Raw genomic sequence first — 22,212 nt, 5'->3', positions numbered from 1 at the left:
AAAACCAAATTGCTGACGTTACATGTATTGGCTATCGTAGTTTTTAGAGACTATATCTAACTAGAAATTACGAGGTACGTCCCTGGCTTCCCAAAATGGGTCAATAGCTCCCACCTCACGAAAATAAGCACAATATTGGAGATGTACTAATTTGTAATCGTATACGAAAAGATTACGAAAAGGTCTAAATTTATCTCTTTCCGTACCGGAAATAAAACAACGCGTCGGCGCCCGGCTGAAATTTCAAGGCAAGCCCCCTTTTATCGAAACACCTATCACAAACTCGTCAGTTTTACGGTGTTGCGTTGTACCCTTTTTAATAAAAACGTTTCAGTCTTGCCAGATTATCTCAAACTCTCTCTGACTAAACCAACGAGCCAGATAAAATTTATTGTGGCTTTATCATTTTAATAGGTTTATAGGCCCGACCATCTGATACGATCTATCACATTTCCAATACTTTCCCATCTAAAACAGGGTTTTATTTGAAAACAATAACTGCGTCGTTTGCTTCAAAGTCAGTGCTCATGTTGATAAGTGATTAGTTTAGGCAAAAGCTTTCTGACGTCACACCGAGTTACAGCTGGTAATAAATATTATACCCATTTTATGACATCATTTTAATAACCTATAATGTGTTAAGTAATCAAAAGCTTCATTCTCATGCTCGTAATATAAATAAATGTGAACATAGCTTAGGGTGGATTTTTAACAAATCGAAGTCTTTATAAAAACGAGTTTGAAAATTAACTTTTAAAGTTATTACTATCATTAAATTGAGATCAATCTACTTCAATAAATAAATATTATTTCATATTCAATTCTGTCACCGTAGGTTTTCTTAGTATAATTATAATTTCTCACTACGGACGCTCGTTTAAGAATAAAAAAAACTCCTTTTGTTTCTGCAAGTTTTTAAGTCGATTTATCAATGTTTTATAAACGGCTTTGAAGTAAGGGTGGATTCACAAAAATAAGGTGTTATTACGATTTTCCCCATTCATTTTAAACTTTGTAATGTGAATATTTCCAAATCACTTATTTGGAATTGTTTCAGTTAGTAATCGCATTTGGAAAAAAAATCACAGGCACGAAACGATGCACATAAAAAAACAAGACAAATACCTTATAGTAGGCGATCTATCAGCTACGAGTTTACATAATTGCCTTCTGAGGGGAGATTCCGGTTCTACTCAGGAATAAGGATTCGTCCTTAACCTTTATTGTTTAAATTTACTTATTGTTAAAATTAAAAATAAGTTAACGCAGTTAACGAAAAAGCCGTTAATTTTAAAGTCAATTCCTTATTCTTAAGTTAAACCGGAATTTCATTCATTAACGAAAAAGTCCTTAATTTCAAAGTTAAGGAAAATGCCTAGTTAACGAAAAGTCGTTAACATTAAGATTCAGGACAATTCCTTATCTATAAGTAAAACCGTAATCAACCCTTAAAAACATAAAAAGAGAAAAGTTTATGTATATTAAGCCGGACAAAAAATTTAAAATTATTTGTAGTACATAAAGCGAAGTCTTATTTTCATTAACATAGATATAAATAATAAATTTAAAATGTTCACAAAGTTGGGTTGGGTTTTAAGAATAAATTATAATTGTAAACGAGTAAACTCGCATAAAATGAGTTGATGTTGACTGGAGACCTACAAGCCGTGAGCACGTTTAGGAAACAACATTTGTGTTAAGGACGTTTTACTCTTATTTGTTCCACGAGAAGATCCCCGACGTACATTATGTTGCTTGAATTACTTGCGCATTATTTAGGTCTCATTGTGTTGTAACTTGAAGCAAATAGCGGGGATCAGGAGACTCGGCAGGATTGGTTTGCGCAATGGGTGATCCAGGAATTGTGAAAACTGCGCTTTTCGATGTACTTATTTGTCAGAACATATGTATTTCTATTGGAAGTGTTATTTTGAAATGAACTAGGTATCCAAATAAAGAAACTCCATTACCTTGGCCACATAATCAGAAACGACAAAAATATAATATTAACACAGGTGACCGGATAAATCATCAAAATGATAATTTATCACATCTTTAAAAAGTTATATTAAGTCATGGAAAGTGATGAAACAAAAACTTTATTAACTGGGTTAAGTAGGTTAGGTTAGCTTAGGTTTAATTTCTTTTTTTCATAGCTTTTAATGAATATAATTATTACCTATTTTTGCCTGCATAATTTCTAAAGCTAACGCTTCCGAGTTATTAAGGGATAGGCCTATTCCATTTTAATGTAGATCTTGCACCTCTGTATTCTTATCATAATACTTACAGACCATACTTTTGATAAGAATACAGGGGTGCGAGTCCTTAAAATAATACGACAGTTAATAGCATTACGGTCCTGAAGAAGGTTAGTAATAATCGTAATTAGTTAAGTAATTGTAAAATTTTCCGATAAAGCTTTTTAAAACTAAATCATTTTTAATTTAAATTATTCAAAAATATGACTTTCTTCGATATTTTAAAATATAAAAGTTCTCTGAAGATTATATGCTTTTATAGCATTAAAATAGTTTACTACAACAAACAAAAAAACGTGAACACCTTAGCGCAGGTTCTTTTGGTGAGGTGTTAGAGAAACACTATGATAATAATATTATAAATCATTTACGGTACGTACCCAAACTACACATCATAAATCTGTATTTCTTATGATATATTTTAACGCAATAACATAATCTATTCACAATAATTTTACTATATCAATAACACGCGAAGTACTGGTCCTTCTAGTGTTCACGATACCCTATAATATATAAAAAATTTACAGTACACATCATTCTTCCCTTTTACTATACAACATTACACTTATGTATGTATAAGGAAATTTTCATATGTAAAATAAATATATAAACAGTGAGGAGTTAATAGAAAATCATGTCTCCACTAGTAGTTAGGAAAACGAAATTATGAATCGTATCGGACATGTGCCATTTTAATGTGATGTAATAGCAATTAATATCATAGAAATCATTTAAAATTTAAACTACTGTCAAAATGTTTGATGTTTTTGAATTCAAATTCTTTAAAGGTTGCGGGTTCAAACCCTAGCGTGTGCAAGTAAATTTTGTTTGATAAATTTGTGTTTTTCATAATTTACTCATTTAAAATAACATAAAGTATATTTGTGCACGTTTCAGCGTGGAAGATACTTTCGCGTTGGTGTAAGACCACCATTCAGAATTGAAATGTTGCTTGAAATGGCTTTGTGTTTGGTGACCAGTTTTGAATAGCCAGTTAATATCTCATCTCCCTCTTCCCCATCTCCTTCACCTCCCTACAACCTCCAGCCTCACAAAATACCCAATTCACCTGACCCCAGCCAGTTCGGAGCAGTTGGGACACCTTTGAGTTTTCACGTAGATGAAAAAAAAGTTCAAATCCAGAAATCTTTTCAAGTTTTTAACATGCGACTGTACAAATTACCTACATAGATTAGTTTATTCCCCAGGTGAAAGTCGTAAAGATATTTCAAATCGAAAACTTCTCGATACTCACATCTTCGGTGGAAATTTAATCACGGACGTGCTGGAAGCTGTGCAAAGGGCGGTGGTAAGAGGGGGGAGGAAATTTGAAGTTTAGACTGAGACGTTAGGCACGAGAGAAGGCTGTGGCTCGAAAATTTCCTCAGCATTTAATAATCGTCCGCGGGTATTTTCATTAGTTAACCCGTAATAGCTGACGATAAGCGGGAGAGGTTTGGGTTGTAACTTAATCGATTGACAATTTGGTTAATTATAATATATTTTAACCGAAAGTTGAGTTAAAGTATAAATAAAAAAAATATTGGAATTTTTTTAAACAGTCTTTCGAAATAATTTCAACTCAAGGGCGTTAAACAATAATAACATTTTTGACATTGGTATTTTTATCGGCTTTCAAAATGAATTATTTTTATGTTTTGATAAAAATATATGGCATTCTTGGTCATGTATGTCCTTTCCTTATGTCTTGTAAGGGAGTCACAATTCTTACTTCGGTTTGTACATAATTTGACATTGACTTTTATTTTATACATTATTAAGAATATATATATTTTTTAAATAGAAAAGAAAGACAAACATTCTCGGGTTACGAATAACTTGACAATGTTTGAAAATTTCCCACTACCACCACAGTAAGCGGAAAATGTTGCTTGTGTTGTGATGGAGGACTTAACCAGCCAAGTAATTGAACACACTACGCCTGGTTGCGACCCAAACACGATGTCACCAAGTCAAAAGTATTATATTCTTTTGATTTCTAATTTTTTTTATAAAATATTTATATACATCGGTTGTAAATTTTTACTATATTACATTAATTATTTCTGATTGGTTTATAATACCGCAAAATTCAGCAAGGTTTGATTACTTTACCACTCATATTTTTTAAATTTAATTGTTATGAAAAAAGTCAAAATAGTCAACGATAATCCAAAAAACTTTCAACATTTTTGACAAGATTCTTATAATTTCACTTTCGCCAAAATTATGTTTAAATAACGCTCTTTAGAAAAAAAACGAACAAAACAACGAAAAAATCAAAAATATATCTTGTAACTACAAAGCGCATAGACACGCATTTGTTTAAAAAAGTTTCTACTGCAATATAATCGTTACTGTTGTAAAAAAAATAGGATAACAAAAAGGTGTATCAAATTCTACACTACCAGCTAAGAGAAATTTCTTGGTTTCCTTTTTGTAGGGAATTTTAACCAAACGAAAATCTAATAAAATACGAGTAACTTCAGACCATAAATGTAGTTTCAAATGATGATCGACTGCTTCCAAAGAAGAGATAATTCAGCAATCTGTTTTAAAAGTTAAAATACTAGCGCAGCATTTTGGGATATATCAGACATTATTTTCAAACAATTGACCAAGAAGAGATTTACGACTGGTGGCCAATGGACTGCAATGCTTTATTGACTAAGAGACCAATTTAAATTTGCAGAATCCATTTCGAAAAGAAATTGCTTTTCCGAAGAATTCCGTGAAATAATAGACTTGTTTCGGGACGATTAATAACAATAAATATATATTTTGAACGCATTGTATTGCTACTTGAACATGAAAACTGCATTGAAACAGACATTTAAAACACTATGTCAGGGCTTCCCTAACTGTGAGTCGCGACGCCCCGGGGCGCCGCGGGATCATCCCAGGGGCGTCGTGAGGCAATCTTTATAGCGTCTTCCACACGCACACTTCGGAGAAAAATTAAATGATCTCAATAAGTCCTTGCAGGGAAATAATACTCACATATTACACAACTGGCAGATAAAATCACCTGGTTTCAGAAGAAGTCGCTCTTATGGATAAGAAAATTATAAGAAGATCAAGTAAATTCCGAATGTTTCCCTGCTTTACAAGGCATTCTACAAGAAAAATCGACAGAAATTCTCGATCCTTCTTTAAAAATAATATTTACACAGCACTTGTCATCTTTGAGCGAACATTTTGAAAAATGTTTTCCCGAAAATCTGGAGCAATATGACTGGGTTAGAAACCCTTTCCAGTCGACCTCACCATCAACACTTTCGACAGCAGAAGAAGAACAGTTAATAGAATTGTCCTGTGACTCCAGCCTTAAGCTGTAATATAATAAGGATAAGCTACTTGAATTTTGGAGCTCAGTTTATCAAGAATATCGTTCCATCAGCACTGCAGCGTTAAGGGTTTTATTATTGTTTGCGACATCATACTTGTGTGAGACAGGTTTCTCTGCAGTTGCAGTAATTAAGAATAAGTACAAATCAAACATAAATTTAGAGGCAGAGACGAGAGTGGCAATTTCGAAACTTCAACCTCGTTTTGAGAAACTATGCTCAGAAAATCAAGCACATCCTTCTCATTAATACAAAAGAAAAAAATTGTTTTTTTATCATTTTTTTTGCTTCCATTTTTGTTTTTATGTTGTGTTCTTTATTTTCTAATAAAAAATTTAGATACTATTTGGAGTTTTTCTGACAAATTGATATAAGGTAACGTACCCATACTACGTGACCCGTTCAGGGGGGGGGGGCTTCAAAATACTACGCTTGGTACAAATGAGCGGCGGGGGGCTTAGATTTTTAGTCACCGGGGGGGGGGGGGGGGCGTCGCGAAAATATGGCAACTTCCCAGGGGCGTCACAGTTGAAAAAAGATTGGGAAGCCCTGCACTATGTTATAGAAAATTATGTTGAATATGTTGTGTTTAAAATGCGAAAAGATTTTACTCTTTGGTGGAATGCTTAGTCATATTCGATGAATGGTGTTTAGTTATTTGAAATAACGTCTATCTTTTTCGAAAATAGTACTATTGATAAATGGCTTACTAAAATAGTAAAAGTAAAAGTCCGTACTGAAAAATATAAGTGAAGGCTTAACATGGGAAGTTTAATCAATTAGCGGCTAAAATGGGTTAATGATAAATATTTTACGATTTTTAAACATATATATTTAATATTAGTTCCCTGAAGAAAAAAGAAGGAAGAGAGTCCGGCCGTAGAGGTCAAAGAGTCTCCCTCAACCAGTCTCTCCCGATCCGGCCCACCATGCAGGAAGGTAGGCAGAGAGGACGGACCGACAAACAACTTGGTCTTGGCACACACTCCTTGCCTCATTCACATTCATACATACTCTTCTATCATCCAGACTCTTGACATAGCCCAACTCAAGTATATGATTCACTTGATCGTGCCATGTCTTCCTCTGGCGTCCCCGACTTCTGCTACCATTCACATTTGTGTCATATATTCTGCTTTCACTCCTTTTTTCGCTCATTCACTCTACATGCCCAAACCATCTAAGCGTTCGTTTCTTAATCTTACACATTACGCTTACATCAGCCTTGCATTATTTGCGAATCTCCACATCTCTCACACGATCATACATGGTTTTACTAGACATACGCCTCGGGATCTCATTTCTATAGCGTTCAGTCTCTATTTTAAAAACAACTTAAGCATGTTTTACAAAAAGTTTGTTTCATCATATTATTTGAAGAATATTTATATTTAAAATATTGCGATGAATAACTTTTGAGAAAAAAATTATATCTTAAATCAAAACAATTTCGTTATTTTTTCAAAAATATATGTTATTGTTATTTCTTAAAATACCATGTTTTTAAACTTAACAAAATAAATCTTTACGTTTTTTTTAGTACGAGTAAAAGAATTAACATTTGTAGAGCGTAAGGCATCGCGTACATCAATATAAGATGTTCAAATTAATTCATACACCGTGAAATTCACGAAGTCAGGGCGCTTTTATAGAGGCATAAACCAATTTGTCTTAAATTGAAAATTACATAATAAAGTTTTCCAAATTGTTGTGATTTGATGAGTAGGTGGCAATATCTAGGTTGAATGAGAAACATCGCACGTGTTAATTTTGTATACAAATTTCACAAATTCTAAATTCAGAAATACCTTATAATAAGATATAAACGTATTATTGATTATAACCATCTCATGATAAAACCAACATCGTCATATTTGTACCTCGTGCAGACGAACCCTCTTCCCCGACGCCCGACATCGAATCCACAATTAATAGAATACGGAGAAAGCTATGTTAGAAATTTGTAAAATATATTGTAGATTCCAGTGAAACTTTAGTTATGTAACTAATAGAACAAGGAAAGCAAATAAATCATTACTTGATATGGAGGAGGCCAACTGAAAACCATGAGAAGAAATAATGATACGCAGAATTTAAAGGCATACAATGATACAGCGTCTGATTTAATACCAATTAAATACTTGAAAATAAAGAGCTAGCGTTCATTTTCAACAGTTTCAAATGTTGGACAGTCAAAGCTTTAGTATTCTGTAATTGTATTTTTCCAATAATTTTTTTTATGGAATATATAAAAACTAACGAAGTGCTGGAAAAAAACTTTATCAGATGAGATGGAAATAAAACGAGATATTGTGTAGAAATTGTGGTTGTCCAATTTAAGTTAGTATTTTTGTTGATGAAATATTTATTTATTTATTTACGCCTATTAAGGCTTTTACATACATATACAACAATATTTAAGAAATTATACTCGTAAATAGTGCAGGAAATGACTGTTTAAAACACATATAAAAAAAATATATTGTTGAATTTGATCCACACAGTATGTAGGTACAAAATATAAATATAAAATATCCAAAATATTTTTTTTGTTTCAGCCGACAAAATACTGTTAACGTGTAAAATACTGTAATACTGTCAATTTAAATAGCTTTATCAAAACATTCAAAAGATTTAAAAACATGAAAAATAAACAGATTGTTCTAATTATCATAAATATGAAGATTCGTACAGATAATATCTTAAGCAAATGTACTATTTTAAAAAAATAATAACATGTCATAATATTTATCAAATTCACGACATTTACTCAAGCTTTGAATGGTCAGTACGAAATTTTTAGTAACATCCTTAACGTTTCTTACTACCAATTGAGAGATCGGAAAAACCTGGGACAAACCTACACAAATAAGTAATATAACACCTAACTTGATGTAATTTATTATTCTGTGCTTAAGTAACTAGTTTTGGAAATATTTACTCTATGTTTCGATTTTACATATTTTTGTACAGCGCCTAAAGGTGGTTGCGTAATACAAATTACACTTTTTTTTTGTTTAATGTTAGTTCCACACGGGCCCTGAGAAAAATAATTTCCCTCCAGCCCTATATCATCTTAAGGGATACTGTGTCCAGGAGTAACGGACGTACGAATCCCTCCCTGGTACCCTAACTGCGGTACAAGGCGATTGGTCGGGAGAGTCCAGCTGGAGAGGTCAAAGAGTCTCCCTCAACCAGTCTCTCCCAATCCGGCCACCATGCAGCAGGTGGGAAAAAGCATTCCCCGCCAAAACCTAAACAAACCTTGCCTCATGAGCCCAGGCACCCCTGCTAAGTCACTAAACCTAGCGAACCACTTGGGGCGACCTATTTCAGAGGTGTTGGTTATCCAACAAATGGTTCCCTGGGCGTCGGTACTAATACCCGCCTCCCAAGTTGTAAGCTTTGTTATTTTTACCTTAATTAAAGTAATAACTTAAAGTAATAACGGCCGGCATAGTCCAGTGGTAACGCATTGGACTGCCATTCCGAAGGTCGCGGGTTCGAACCCGGCGTGCGCAAATAAATTTTATTTGATTAATTTGTGTTATTTCACAATTAATTAATTAAAATAATATATAGTATATTTGCGGCACGTTCCAGAGTGGAAGATACTACCAGTATCGCCCTGGTGTAAGACCACCATTCAGAATTGAAACGTTGCTCCAAATGGCTTTATCCGTGTTTAGTGACTAGATCTGAATAGCCAGGTACTTCCCCACCTTCCTCTTTCACTTCCCCACTTACCTTCAGCCTCACAACATCCCCCAATTGGGGATGCCATAGTCTCACTGGCTCCAGATGGGAGCAGTTGGGACTCTTGTGAGGTATTAACTATAAAAAAAAAAAAAAATAACTTAGTTTATCGTAATTTAATATATTAGAATATTTGTATGACTGTTGAGGTTAGCAGTCTACGATAATGGATTATCTACGGATCGCGAAGACTGATCCTAACAACATACCAGAATACAAATTCTTATTCATGATCCCTATTAAATTTAATGAAAAGTTTATGAGGGCGTGCTAGTAGCTAACATGGACGATTTTGAAACAGAATTCCTGATAATAATATGGTTTTCTCCGGACTAGCGAGTTTTAATTTAGAAAATAATCCAACTTTGTGCCTCGCGGTCGATTTCACTCGTAAACTGTTTGCAAATGTAGATTTCTTCTTATAATTTGCTCCTTCTCATTTATTGAAGAAAGTCGTATTTATGATTAAAATTTAATGTTATATTATTAAATTCTGACAGTGGAATAATCAATTTCAATTTCTTAATGGCAGGTAGGTATGTAGTTATTTAATAACTGTTATCTCCAATACAAAAATCACTCGTGATTTGTTAATCGCTTCACATTGCAATTGAATTTTGCATATGTGATAGCTGCTTCGCTTTCGGAAAAACATTGTTAAACAGTTTGTCAATACCTTCCTGGCATGGACGATTTTCAAATCAATATTTTAATAAAATTGAAAAAAAATCAATTTTTTAAAACACTTTTACAGCTTTCGTTCAAACCTATAAAAAAGGCAAGCGATTTTAGATTCCAGGTGTACACCGATAATGGCTTTATAAATGCTTCACGTGTCGGTTTATTTCAATTTAGTTTGTGGCGAGAAAAGGATCTTCACTTACTTGTATATAAAATAGGATGTTAGTTCCAGACATGGCGCAGATGTAGTTGTTCGCCGAATTAAGCCAGATCAGATATATTATATATTTGTATTGATCAGATTTGAATAGACAGATACTTCCCAACATTCTTTTCTCCCATCTCATCCAGGTCCCCATTCTTCAGACTCACTCTTTAGCCTGTCAATGTACTCAAAGAATTGAGTGTGCCATAGTTCCACTGGCTTCGTATAACGTTTAACAGTTGTGCGGTATTCACACAAAGAGGTGATAAGAAAATTATAATAAAACAATATACCTACCTATAACACGTTGTAAACGGCTATTATTTTTATTATATTTTTGAAATGTGTAATATTTATCGATTCCTTATAAAAATAACATTTGGTAAGACCTCATAGTGATCTATTTTTATTATTTTCGCCGTATTACGGTACCGCCTTCTTTAGTCAAAGTTTCTCCAACAGAGTTCATAATTACGGCAGATGGGTAATTGAAGATTATTGTAGAGTGTGTGTTTATGTATGTAGATGAAAATCCATGTTACCAGCTATAGTTATCTTAAGAATATCGAGCATGTAAACTTAGCCCTCCTGCTAAATCGGCAATTGCTGAGCACTAATTGAGCTAAATGTGCAATTGCTCGGCCGGTGGCCGAGTTGACATCGCGCTTGTGTCCCACTCAGGCGTACTGTGTTCAATTCCTCGGCTGGCTAAGTCCTCCATCACAACACAAGCAACATTTTCCGCCTACTGTGGTGGTAGTAGGAGATTTTCAAATATTGTCAGGTTATTCGTAACCCGGGAATGTTTGTCTTTCTTTTAAAAAAAAAAAAAATTTTTATTGAATTTGTCCATTAGTTACTGATAGGATTTGTTACTGAAGTCCTGGGAAGACCCAAAATGCATGGACAACGCCTAATTAAGAAGGCAATTAAAATAATAAAAAAAACATTAATATTAATAAAGATGATGAGGCTAACTTCACCAAAATCTTCGATTACAAATCTGCCCCGATGCTGGACACTAAAATGCTGTATAAAACTGTAAAGCTGTGCAAAAGATAAAGGTTGCGCAACACGGCACGGCACTGCCGTGAAAATCATGACATGTTACAAACCGTATTTTTTCACCGGTTCTTGTATTTCATAATTGATCTGAAATATGGTTGTGTAAAAAAGAAAATAAATATTGCTAGACTATTCAACAACTATTTAAAAATCCATCAAAATTCAAATCCAAAAATAGCTGCCTGATTATTTAATGAATTTTGAAATAGGCGCCCAACTGTCGCCGTAACATAAGTCGCTTGTGTGTGTCTAGCTTTGTCGTGAAATTCAATAATTGATTGGATGCTACAATCGAATAATATGTTAATCTATATAACAAATATACAAATTAGTTAATGACTTAATTGATCACCTACATTAATTAAGCTAATAACGTCCCTAGAACCAAATCGTAACACGAGACTTCCCGAGTTGTTCTTTGTTTATTAATCTAAAACAAACTTTTTTTATTTGTTCCCCTGTCCAAAGGCTACACAGGCTTGTTAAAAATAGAGTTCTGTTGATATTTTCATTCAAACCGAACTAAAATTTTTATATGATATTTCTACCACTTTGTTTCGCTAACATTTTTATGTACAATCTGTGACTTACTTTTTATGTTAATATTTACTGTATACCTTACTTTTTCTTTCGATGTAAATTTTTGATATTTTCTCTAGGCACTGGCAGGTATCAATAGCCTTTTTATTTTTTGTCTCTTCTTTGATTTTATGGTACCATTGTGTATAAAGTTGATCTTGTTTTCTTATTCTTTTGTTACCCGTTTATGCAGCTGGGAATAAATAGAATAGAATTTCGTAATAAATAAAAAATAAAAAAGGCATTTTCATGTTCAGATTAAATTTGTGTGAAAACCCGAATTACCGATATGATTTTGAAAATTTCAAAAGGTTCCTGTAAAATGAAAATGGGAATCGTGAACATGTTTGTGCACTAACTTTTCACCCGTTTACCTATTTATAAAAACCATCAGAGTCTGGCATCAGATATATCTGATTTATTTAAGAAACGAGAAAGGATTCATTATTTGAATCAGGTTTCAGTTTTTTTCCAAAGCTATTCCCGGCTTTGACTGAATACGTGAAGAGTTCCAGATACGCTCTTGAACTCTATTATTGACATAGTAAAGAAAGAACTTTGTTCTAGATGAACGTCGTTCCAACTATCCATAAATTTAACTAGGCCCAATTTTTTTTTTTTTTTTGTTATTTGTTATCTTAACATAAAATTAAACGTCGTAAAGGTGTTCAAAATTGGGCCCATGATTTCAGATTTTCACGGCCAAAAGTATTTTTGTTATTTGTTTTTGATTATTTAAATGTGTTATTTAAATAACACATCTGCCCTGATGATGGACACTGCAATGCTGTCCGAAACGTTGGCTAAAGAAGGAGTTAGCGCAACACGGCATAACACCCCAAAAACAAATAACAAAAATACTTTTGGCCGGGAAAATCTGAAATCATGGGCCCAATTTTGAACACCTTTACGACGTTTAATTTTATGTTAAGATAGTTTTGGGAATAGGTACCTTCAACAATAAGGTACTTGTACGGGACGTGTTTGCCTGCACATTAAAGGACTGTAAATAATAAGCACCGGCACACATCAGTCCTCAACCTGGGTAATGATTTAAGTAAAACACCGTGAGGTGTTCTATCCAAACCATCATAAAAGAAAGACGATTCGAATCAAAATTCACATTTTAATTACAAGTATTATTTTGGTATACAGAACGTACAAAGGGGTGTAGCTTATAGGTACTTCCTATTTTTTACAGCCAGCCCAATTCACAAGAAATAGTTATATGTATTTCAATACAACTGGGATTTAAAACACAGATAGAAAACTGATACAACCGGAATTCTTTCAGCGATAATTTCAGATTGGAGCACATTGTGCATCATCGCGCCATACGATACAGTCGATGGCGTGGGCGACTGCTGCAGCAGTGGCCAGTTCAATTGGTAGCTAGGAGGAATCGGCCAGCTTCTAGGTTGTCAGCATCATTGGCTAATTTAGTCGGTAGCCAGGAAGAATTGGCCAGCCTCTAGGTGTTTAGCATCAATGGCTAATTCAGTTGGTAGCCAGGAAGAATTGGCCAGCCTGTAGGTGTTCAGCATCAATGGCTAATTCAGTTGGTAGCCAGGAAGAATTGGCCGGCCTCTAGGTTTTCAGCATCAATGGCCAATTTAGTTGGTAGCCAGGAAGAATTGGTCAGCCTCTAGGTTATCAGCATCAATGGCTAATTAAGTTGGTAGCCAGGAAGAATTGACCGGCTTCTAGGTTTTCAGCATCAATGGCCAATTTAGTTGGTAACCAGGAAGAATTCTAGGTTGTCAGCATCAATGCAGCGGGGATTGGCCAGCCTTTAGGTGATCACCGGCAGTGGGCAGTTCAGTCGGTAGCCAGCAGGTATTCGTCAGCCTTTAGGTTGTAAGGTTGCAAGGAGGAATTCATCAGAATCTGGATTGTCGGCATCAATGCAGCAGGGATTGGCCAGCCTCTAGGTGATCACTGACAGTGGGCAGTTCAGTCGGTAGCCAGCAGGTATTCGTCAGCATCTGTGGTAGCAAGGAGGAATTCATCAGAATCTAGGTTGTCGGCATCAATGCAGCAGGGATTGGCCAGCCTCTAGGTGATCACCGGTAGTGGGCAGTTCAGTTGGTAGCCAGCAGGTATTTGTCAAAATCTAGGTTGTCGGCATCAATGCAGCAGGGATTGGCCAGCCTCTAGGTGATCACCGGTAGTGGGCAGTTCAGTTGGTAGCCAGCAGGTATTCGTCAGCCTTTAGGTTGTCAACATCTGTGGCTGGTTCAGTCGGTAGCCAGCAAGTATTTGTCAGCCTTTAGGTTGTCAGCATCAATGCAGCGAGATTGGCCAGCCTCAAGGTGATCACCGGCAGTGGGCAGTTCTGTCGTTTGATTATAAGAGCCGGCACACGGAGACGCCCCATTCTTGTAATGATGAGTGATGCGTCTGACTCAGCTGATAAAGTGCCGGCCGTAAACAGCTCGTTAGAAATAGTTGTAATCTTAAAAATGATTGTGCCGTGATGGAGGAACAGAAGCGACTACAGATTTCAGTTAACACTCAGGAATTTATAATTATAATTAACAGATCGCTTTTTAACTGTTAAAGGTGTTCCGTCCACTCGTGTTAATTTTTGAAATTTGACTGCCGAATATTGTAGTGTTTTTAGATATTTATAATTTCTCTAGCAAGCCTTCTTGTGACGTCAATATCTTTACCACAACTTGTTTTCGTTTCAGACGCAGGTGTTTTTAGGTGAGAATAATAATTTCGCACAGTTTGTCAATATTTTGATTTTTCTCCGGCCCGATTCGCTTAGTAACCGATAATTGTGGTGCATTTTTCAACTCGTAAACATTATTTCTTGGAAAAAGGGGTCATCAAACTTGCCAGGTGTTCAATCTTAGTCGCAATAGAGTTAAATGCAGTAAATCTTGTTTTCACGTTCGATACAGTACCTATTCACAAAACTATCATTTTTACACTCAAAGTTTAATATCGGATGCATAATGTAGGGAAATTGTTATTTTATTTATTACTATATTTCTTTGAATAAAATAGTGCCCTGATGCCAAGCTCCGATATGAGAGGGCGTCAATGCATTAAAAACACTAACAAATTGAACTTTTCCATTTGTCCGTAAGCAAGACTAATAAAGTAATTCTCCAATTAAATACATAAATTATGTGCGCACTACGATATCTTAAATAATATTCATATTTAAAAAGCGAAATCCAATTTACCAATAATTATTGATGAAGTAGGGCAATAATTCGACTTGTGCGAGCTTGTGTCTATATCTCATGTTCCTCTTGTCATTTTATTTTTTCTGATTCATTTCTGCATTTCGAAGAAAACTGGCAGAAGCAGCTTCATACAAATAAAAATAAAATTGATTCACTGAGTGTACGGAGGCATCATAAGGATGCACTATTCCTGTTTAAAGTAGTTAACAATAATATTCAATGCCCAGAGTTGCTAAACAAGATTCCATTTAATGTACCTGCGCGTTCAACACGCTCTTATGTCCTGTTCAGGGTTGATCAAAGCAAAACAAACTCTAAGCAGAATTCTTGCCTTAACAGACTTTGCAATAATTACAATAGCGTATTATCCAAGGTTGATATTTTTAGTTGCGAAGTTACCAAATACAAGAAGTCCATAAAAGAATATTTCTCTGATGGTTCGTGAATAATTTTTATGTCTCTATTGTTTATAATCTCTATTATGATTTGATTTATATCTACAACCTCTCTCTATGGCTATAAATGTATTGTTTTGTAAATTTTTCGTCTTAGATATTCTTTTATTTTGTATTATTTTTTCAACTCATATTCCTTTCTCACAAGTTTTAATAACTTATTCCGTATTATGCTGTCTCAGTTAAAGTCACAAGGAGGAAATCCATAATTGGTTTTATTTTACTATAAAATACTTATGTACAAACTGATTAAATGTAAACTGTCGATTTCCCGAAAATAAATAAATAAATAAAGCATAATCTCCGCCATTAATTTACTCACTCTTACAGTATGTTGTAAAAACCGTTATCAGTATCATTTGTTTTTTTATAATTAACAGATAAAGATCCTGCTTATTAATGCCAATCTAATGTGTTTACTTTTCCGATCCATGCAGATATCTGTAGAGGGAGAACATATATAAATACCATAATTTAAAGGAAATATTTGTATTATTCCCCAGCTGGTGATAGTCGGCGTGTGGATAACCAGCGCCCTGTACAGCGCACCCAAGTTCATCTGGATCAAGACCATTACCAACGTCCTCGAGGACGGGCAAGAGGAGACCATCTGTATCTCGCAGAGGAAGAAGTTCGACTCTGAGGCCTTTGACATGATCAACTTTGCCATCCTTTACGTGGCACCGCTCTGCGTTATGACGGTAAGTTGTTCCTTTATTTTACTGAGAGTTAAGCGGGCCACAGATAGCTTTACACGAAGTCCACTGTCAAGAATGACACTAAAGCTACGTGACTTGATACAGCGATGTAGTTACACATTACTAGCCAAGCTATGCCACGAAAACGCCCATTTTTAGGATACTTTATTAAATATTTAAAAAAGTGTGAAAGGCATGAGTAGTGAGCGGGGGGAGAATCTTCGCTCGGCCGGCGAATTCGCTGCATCCCATACGTGTGCCCCTGATGTCACGTACCCACGTATTCATGCGTAGCGTGCGCATGGTTCGCTGTGCGTTGATATGTATGGTAGTTCATAGCAAACAAAGCTAAAGTCATGTGTGAAACGTAGCCGTGCTTAGCTGTCTGTCGCCGGCCTAATAGTTTATATTTATATTTATTTATTTCTATACATACATTACAGTGTCTACCAAATATTTACATTTGTATATAATACATAAATTTAGAACTGTTGTTAATATGGTGTTTTATGCTGGGTGTGGGGTAGGTTTGAGTAGGTGACACTGTGGTGGATAATGTTATATGTTTCGTGAACACCTCACTAGGAGAACCTGTGCTGAGGTGTTTACGTGGTTATGATTAAATGGTACATGTATTTATGTGTATTGGTTAAATTTTCTTATATAAGTGTAACTTGAGATTTTAAATTATTATTTTTTTTAAAATGGTTATTGTACATTGTTATTTAAAGAAAAAAGGAAAAAAAAATATTTATAGGCACATATATATATACACCGATGTATACATACATATATATATATATATGCAGTTTACCCAATAGAAATAAGGAGGATGGGCCGTGAACCATTTTTAGTACGAAACCGCACAAAAGTGTTGCCAACATTGTGCACCCGTACTACTGAAAATTGCACCTATGTACTGCGGCGCCCACCTGTTTCTACTTTCATTTGATAAGCCGCGACCTCATTGATACTCCGTGCGATTTGGTAGAAGCTTGGCGGCATTCGCACGCTTTCATGTAAATATCTTTTTGGTAATATTATTACCTAGGTAAAACCATACTTAGCCAAACCATATTTTTGGTGTACGTGCTACTTTCAATTTTACTGAGTCGACTTTTTTAGAATTTAGAAATAGTTTTTCAACTATCGCCGCGACTAAATTCTCCAATTTTTTAAAGTGTGGTCATGACGTATTAACGGAAAGTGGGCCCGTCTAGTTCTGGAAATGGTTCATTGTGGGCTCAGAATTCACATATTGGCAAAATAAGAGAATTTTTACATACCCCTGGGGTGTTAACACATATATCCTACAAAATATATATGATGTTTGAGCTTTAATGTTCAGGTCTAAGAAGAAAAATAGGGATGAGTGAGGAAGATTTTAAAACCAAAAATAAAACCATAAATCAACTCGCTTGTGGTAAAAATGGGTGAGTCACATTTTTCACACTGTTTTGCACGATAACTCACTTCCGGTTTATTTTGGATGTAAAATGAGCTTGTATATAATAAAACGTAGCAAGGATATTTTCTGGCGTTTAACTATTTAGGCTCGTGTCAAGTGTGACGGTAATCGGTATAGATAGGAATAAAAGAAAAGCGAAAAAACATTTTGTAATACACTACTTTTTATTTGAATTAATAATGATAACCAACCGGGTTTCGCTTATGTCAAGCTTCATCAGGGCAAGTTAATTATAATAGGTAATAAATATAATATGCCCTGACGAAGCTTGAGATAAGCGGAACCCGGTACGCTGTGTCATTATTAATTCAAATAAAAAGTGATGTATTACAAAGTGTGTTTTTTTATTTAATTAATAATGTTATTTTTAAATAAATAAAAATAATACTTATAATTTATTTCACATAAAAATCATACAAAAAAACATGCGGAAACTTTGACTAGCCAACTAGGAATGGATCCTCTTTTAGGCCAGTCAAATTAACAAGTTAAGTTATATCATAATTTAGCACATTATAAAACAAAACCGGTAAAGTAAATAACCGCCAGATAGAAGTATTAAAAAGATAGATCGCAGGAGTTGTTAGGTAAAAAAAATGCTAAGGGTAGTGCATATTTTACTAGTATGTTTCTAACGGCATGGATTAGTAACCCGTTATCACGCCAAATTTGATTGATTTTTGAGAAATTGCATTCAAGGCTCCATAGTAAGTGTTAAAAAAAGATGGTTTGAAAGGGAGATATATAAATGTGAATATTAAAAAATATACACATAATAATTCAGCGAAAATTGGGAAAAATCTTTCATAAAACTCAACTCGTTTAAAATTCAGCAAAAATCTCACGACGAATGCCGATAGTTACAGTTAATGATAGGTACACTGTAAATTTTCGTCTTACATATAAAATATTAAATAACACAACAATGTGTGTTTTTAATAAAGTTCAAAGAATACTTTGAGATATTTAATTTAAGGAAATTTTATGTAATAATCGTTTTGGCTCTACAAATGTATAAATAATCAGAAACAACATATATTTTTAAGGAACTTAAAAACTTAAAGTGTTTATGAGAAATACGTTATAAATCGGAATGCGGGTGCTTAACTAGAATGATTTATTTATTTGTGTGATTACTTCATCCCCATTTAAGGTACATTGCGAGGCTAAAAGGAGTGGAGAGGGAAAGGAAATAATGAAAAGAAAGGTGGGCAAGACCTACTTATTCATATCAGTTTACCAAAAACAGCTGAAACCATTTTAAGTATCTGATATAAAGTATTTCACCTGGGCGATACTGAGAGTATATACCACTCTGTTAACTGAATAAATATTCTCTTATCTTCGGTCATGGTTACTCAAACCTTACACGAACAAAATTATCATGCCCTAGTGTCAATAATTTTATCAAAATCAGTGGATATGAATTTGTACATCGTTTATTTCAACTTTCCCAATATTTGAGAAGTTGTGTGTAGAAGTAAATTTATCAAAGTCCCTCGCAAATACCAATTGGCAGATTTTTTTATAAAAGGGAAAGCGTGTTAAATTAGGCTTGAAAAAGGTAGGGATGTGATATTGTTCAAAACTCTTCTACGGGTATACAAATCTATGCGAACCAAAAGCAATAGTGAAAGACTTTGTCATGCAAAACATATAACAACGTGACGGAAATCTGAATAGGTTCAGCTGATTTGTATTCCGGAAACATTTTTGTACGAAAGATCGTGTGTGTAAAATATCTTTTACATTTCTAAGAATGTATGAATATCACGAAATATCTTACACCTTACATCACTTACCCTGAAGATTATAAAACTAGTTGGCAACAAAAAATAATCAAAACGAAAATCTTAAACAGAAAAATCAGAAAAGGATACGGTCACATCTAGGACACGAACCCAGGACCCTACCCTGCCGGGGCACCGCTCTACCAACTGAGCTAATGGGACCCTATCCCCTTCGGTAACTTTTTAACTGTATCATACTTCGAATAAGAACTACCAACAAAGTCTTTTCACCGCACATTATTTATTGGCAACTATCTTTATGTATGATCGCAAGATTCAACTCGATTTAAATGCAATCTAAACAGCTTCTTTATAGATAAACCTACCTAATTTTTTTAACTTTGATTCCCTTAAATTTTACTTCAATTAATTTAATTTCCCATTAGCTCAGTGGTAGAGGGATGCTCCGGCAAGGCAAGGGTCCTGGGGTCGTGTCCTAGATGTGACCGTATCCTTTTCTGATTTTTCTGTTTCAGATTTTCGTTTAGAAATCGCTAATATTGTCTTCAATAATTAAATATTTACAACTTGAGGTTTTACTCAATAAAGTTATCAAAAAAAAAATCATATTTAAAAAAATGTGAATAAAACAAAGATATTTTGTAATAATTTATAAATATGTTAACTAAGCCTTGTTTTTATTTTCAGACCTGAAGAGCCAAGTATGTTTAAACTTCACTTTCCCTTTCCAACTATATTAAGCCCCATATCCAATTACGGATGCCATAGTCCTTCTGTCTCCGGCCAAAAAGATTAAGAATAATAAACTCTAAATTTTTTAAATGTAAAAATATTTTCGTAGGACGTGAAAAGATCTGCTAAAGTCCACAACATTTTACACAAACGCCTTCGGCTGGAAAATATTCAATTGGATATGATTTTACAAAGAATATTATTCCACAGTCTGGTGTAAATCTTAGTGAAATATATTAAATTTGCTTTTTCTGTTTTTATAATCACAAACACGTTTTATAAAATTAAAAGTTCCTATTTATAAATTATTATTTTATTATGTTAACATTTCAACAGAAAAAAATTCAATACCTTATATTTATTTATGAGGTTTGAATCTAAAATACAAATAAATTACCGGAATTAAAGATACTCTTAGAATCGTCCTGCTGAAAGAATAGCATTGGCTACAAAAAACATTGATTGAAATGTCTTTACCCATGTTTGGAGACCAGATATGAATATTCCAACCATTCTCTTTTCTATATTTTCCCTTCCGCACTTCGTCCACAATATACTCCGATCAGGGATGCCATAGTTCCACTGGCTTAGAAAAATTAAAAATCTTGTGCGGTACCTACTCAAATTTTATGAATATGTTGAGGTATGTAAAGATATGAAATTGTGATCATATTATCGTAATAAAGATTTTAATAAATAGGACAAATATGTGGTCTACATTCCTTGAAAGGATTATTTTTCGGGTCTTACTTTTTTTCCTAAAAAACTGCATTCATGTTGGCTGAAACATTCCACTATTATTTTACAAATAATGCTGGAAAGAAATACTTAATATGATAATAATGCTAGTATTTTATATTAAGTTTTATGTACCAACATCTAGTGGTCAAAGAAGAAAGGTATTCAGAAAAAAAACTTATTCATTCTATGCTCACATGTTTACGAAAACCCCTGTTCCTTTCATACAATATTTATGAATGAATGTTTTTTTCGAAGGTAATGGGGAGAACCCTTTAAAATTGACTTTTAAAAAGCAGGTCGTTATTTGTAAATATAAACAAAACGTCTGTAATCAAGTGGTTCTTCCGACGACCCCATGAATTTTCTGTCTTATGGGCTTTTGAACTATAAAAATCCCAATTATTCAGTCAATTATTAATGGTAACTTATGTATTTGTGCAGGAATACGTAAAATACTAAAATTATATGTCAAGCTAATAGAGAAGCTAATTTAAACTAAGATAAGGAGGATAGTAATTTTGGGTACTACCTACTCCCCACTTGGCTGCGGGATAGTTAAAAGTATTGAAATAGCTAAACCTTATCTTATCATTATCTGAGCATCGTCGAGAGTATAGGACATAATCCAGAATGTTGTGTTGAACTGGGGTTTATATATATATATATATATATATATATATATATATATATATTTATGTAGAATAAATTATTGAGTAAAACAAATTGTAATATTTAATCATTGAAGACGGTATTAACGATTCTCAAACGAAAAATGTGAAACAGAAAGGAATAAAAAGATTCGGTCGCATCTTGGATTCGAACCCAAAATATCTTACCTGTAGATTGCTCTGACCACTGAGCATCATATAAAATTCCGTTATATTAACATAAAACACATGTAAATCTAACCCAAAAAGCTCTTTAACCTAGTTCTTGTTTCATCACTTTTCATGACTTTATGTCATTTTTTGAAGATTAGTTGAATTGTTATTTTGATGAGTTATCCGGTCAACGTTTTTATTGTATTCAAAGATTGGCCACCTATATTTTTTCATAGAATATAAACATGAAGATGTTTAGACAAAGAACTAAGAAGGGAAACACCACTCAAGTGTACGGGGTCTTAGCTTGCCTTGCCGCAATACAATATACAAAATTGTTCAAGACAATAATAGAAGCTGACAACATCCTACCCGGTCTATTGAATTCTGAGTGGGATGCTTTTCATTTCCTAGTCAAATTTTCTAGAATAATCTCGACAAATTTCAAA

General features: G+C 34.0%; 1 protein-coding gene across 1 annotated transcript in view; it reads left to right on the top strand.

Annotated features, from left to right (window-relative positions):
• The window catches only part of LOC149424637 (trissin receptor-like), a 33,076-nt gene extending 12,914 nt beyond the window's left edge, over nt 1-20,162 (top strand). The window contains exons 4-5 of the mRNA XM_089631084.1: nt 16,056-16,253; nt 20,157-20,162. Of these exons, the coding sequence (XP_089487210.1) occupies nt 16,056-16,253; nt 20,157-20,162 (204 nt within the window). The remainder of the gene's footprint in view (nt 1-16,055; nt 16,254-20,156) is intronic.
• The last annotated feature ends 2,050 nt before the right edge of the window (nt 20,163-22,212 follow it).

The sequence above is a fragment of the Hesperophylax consimilis genome, chromosome 4 (genome assembly GCF_061612785.1).
Source record: "Hesperophylax consimilis isolate HC1 chromosome 4, BYU_Hcon_1.0, whole genome shotgun sequence".
NCBI classification, from domain to species: domain Eukaryota; kingdom Metazoa; phylum Arthropoda; class Insecta; order Trichoptera; family Limnephilidae; genus Hesperophylax; species Hesperophylax consimilis.
This window is presented reverse-complemented; position numbering and strand designations above follow the sequence as displayed.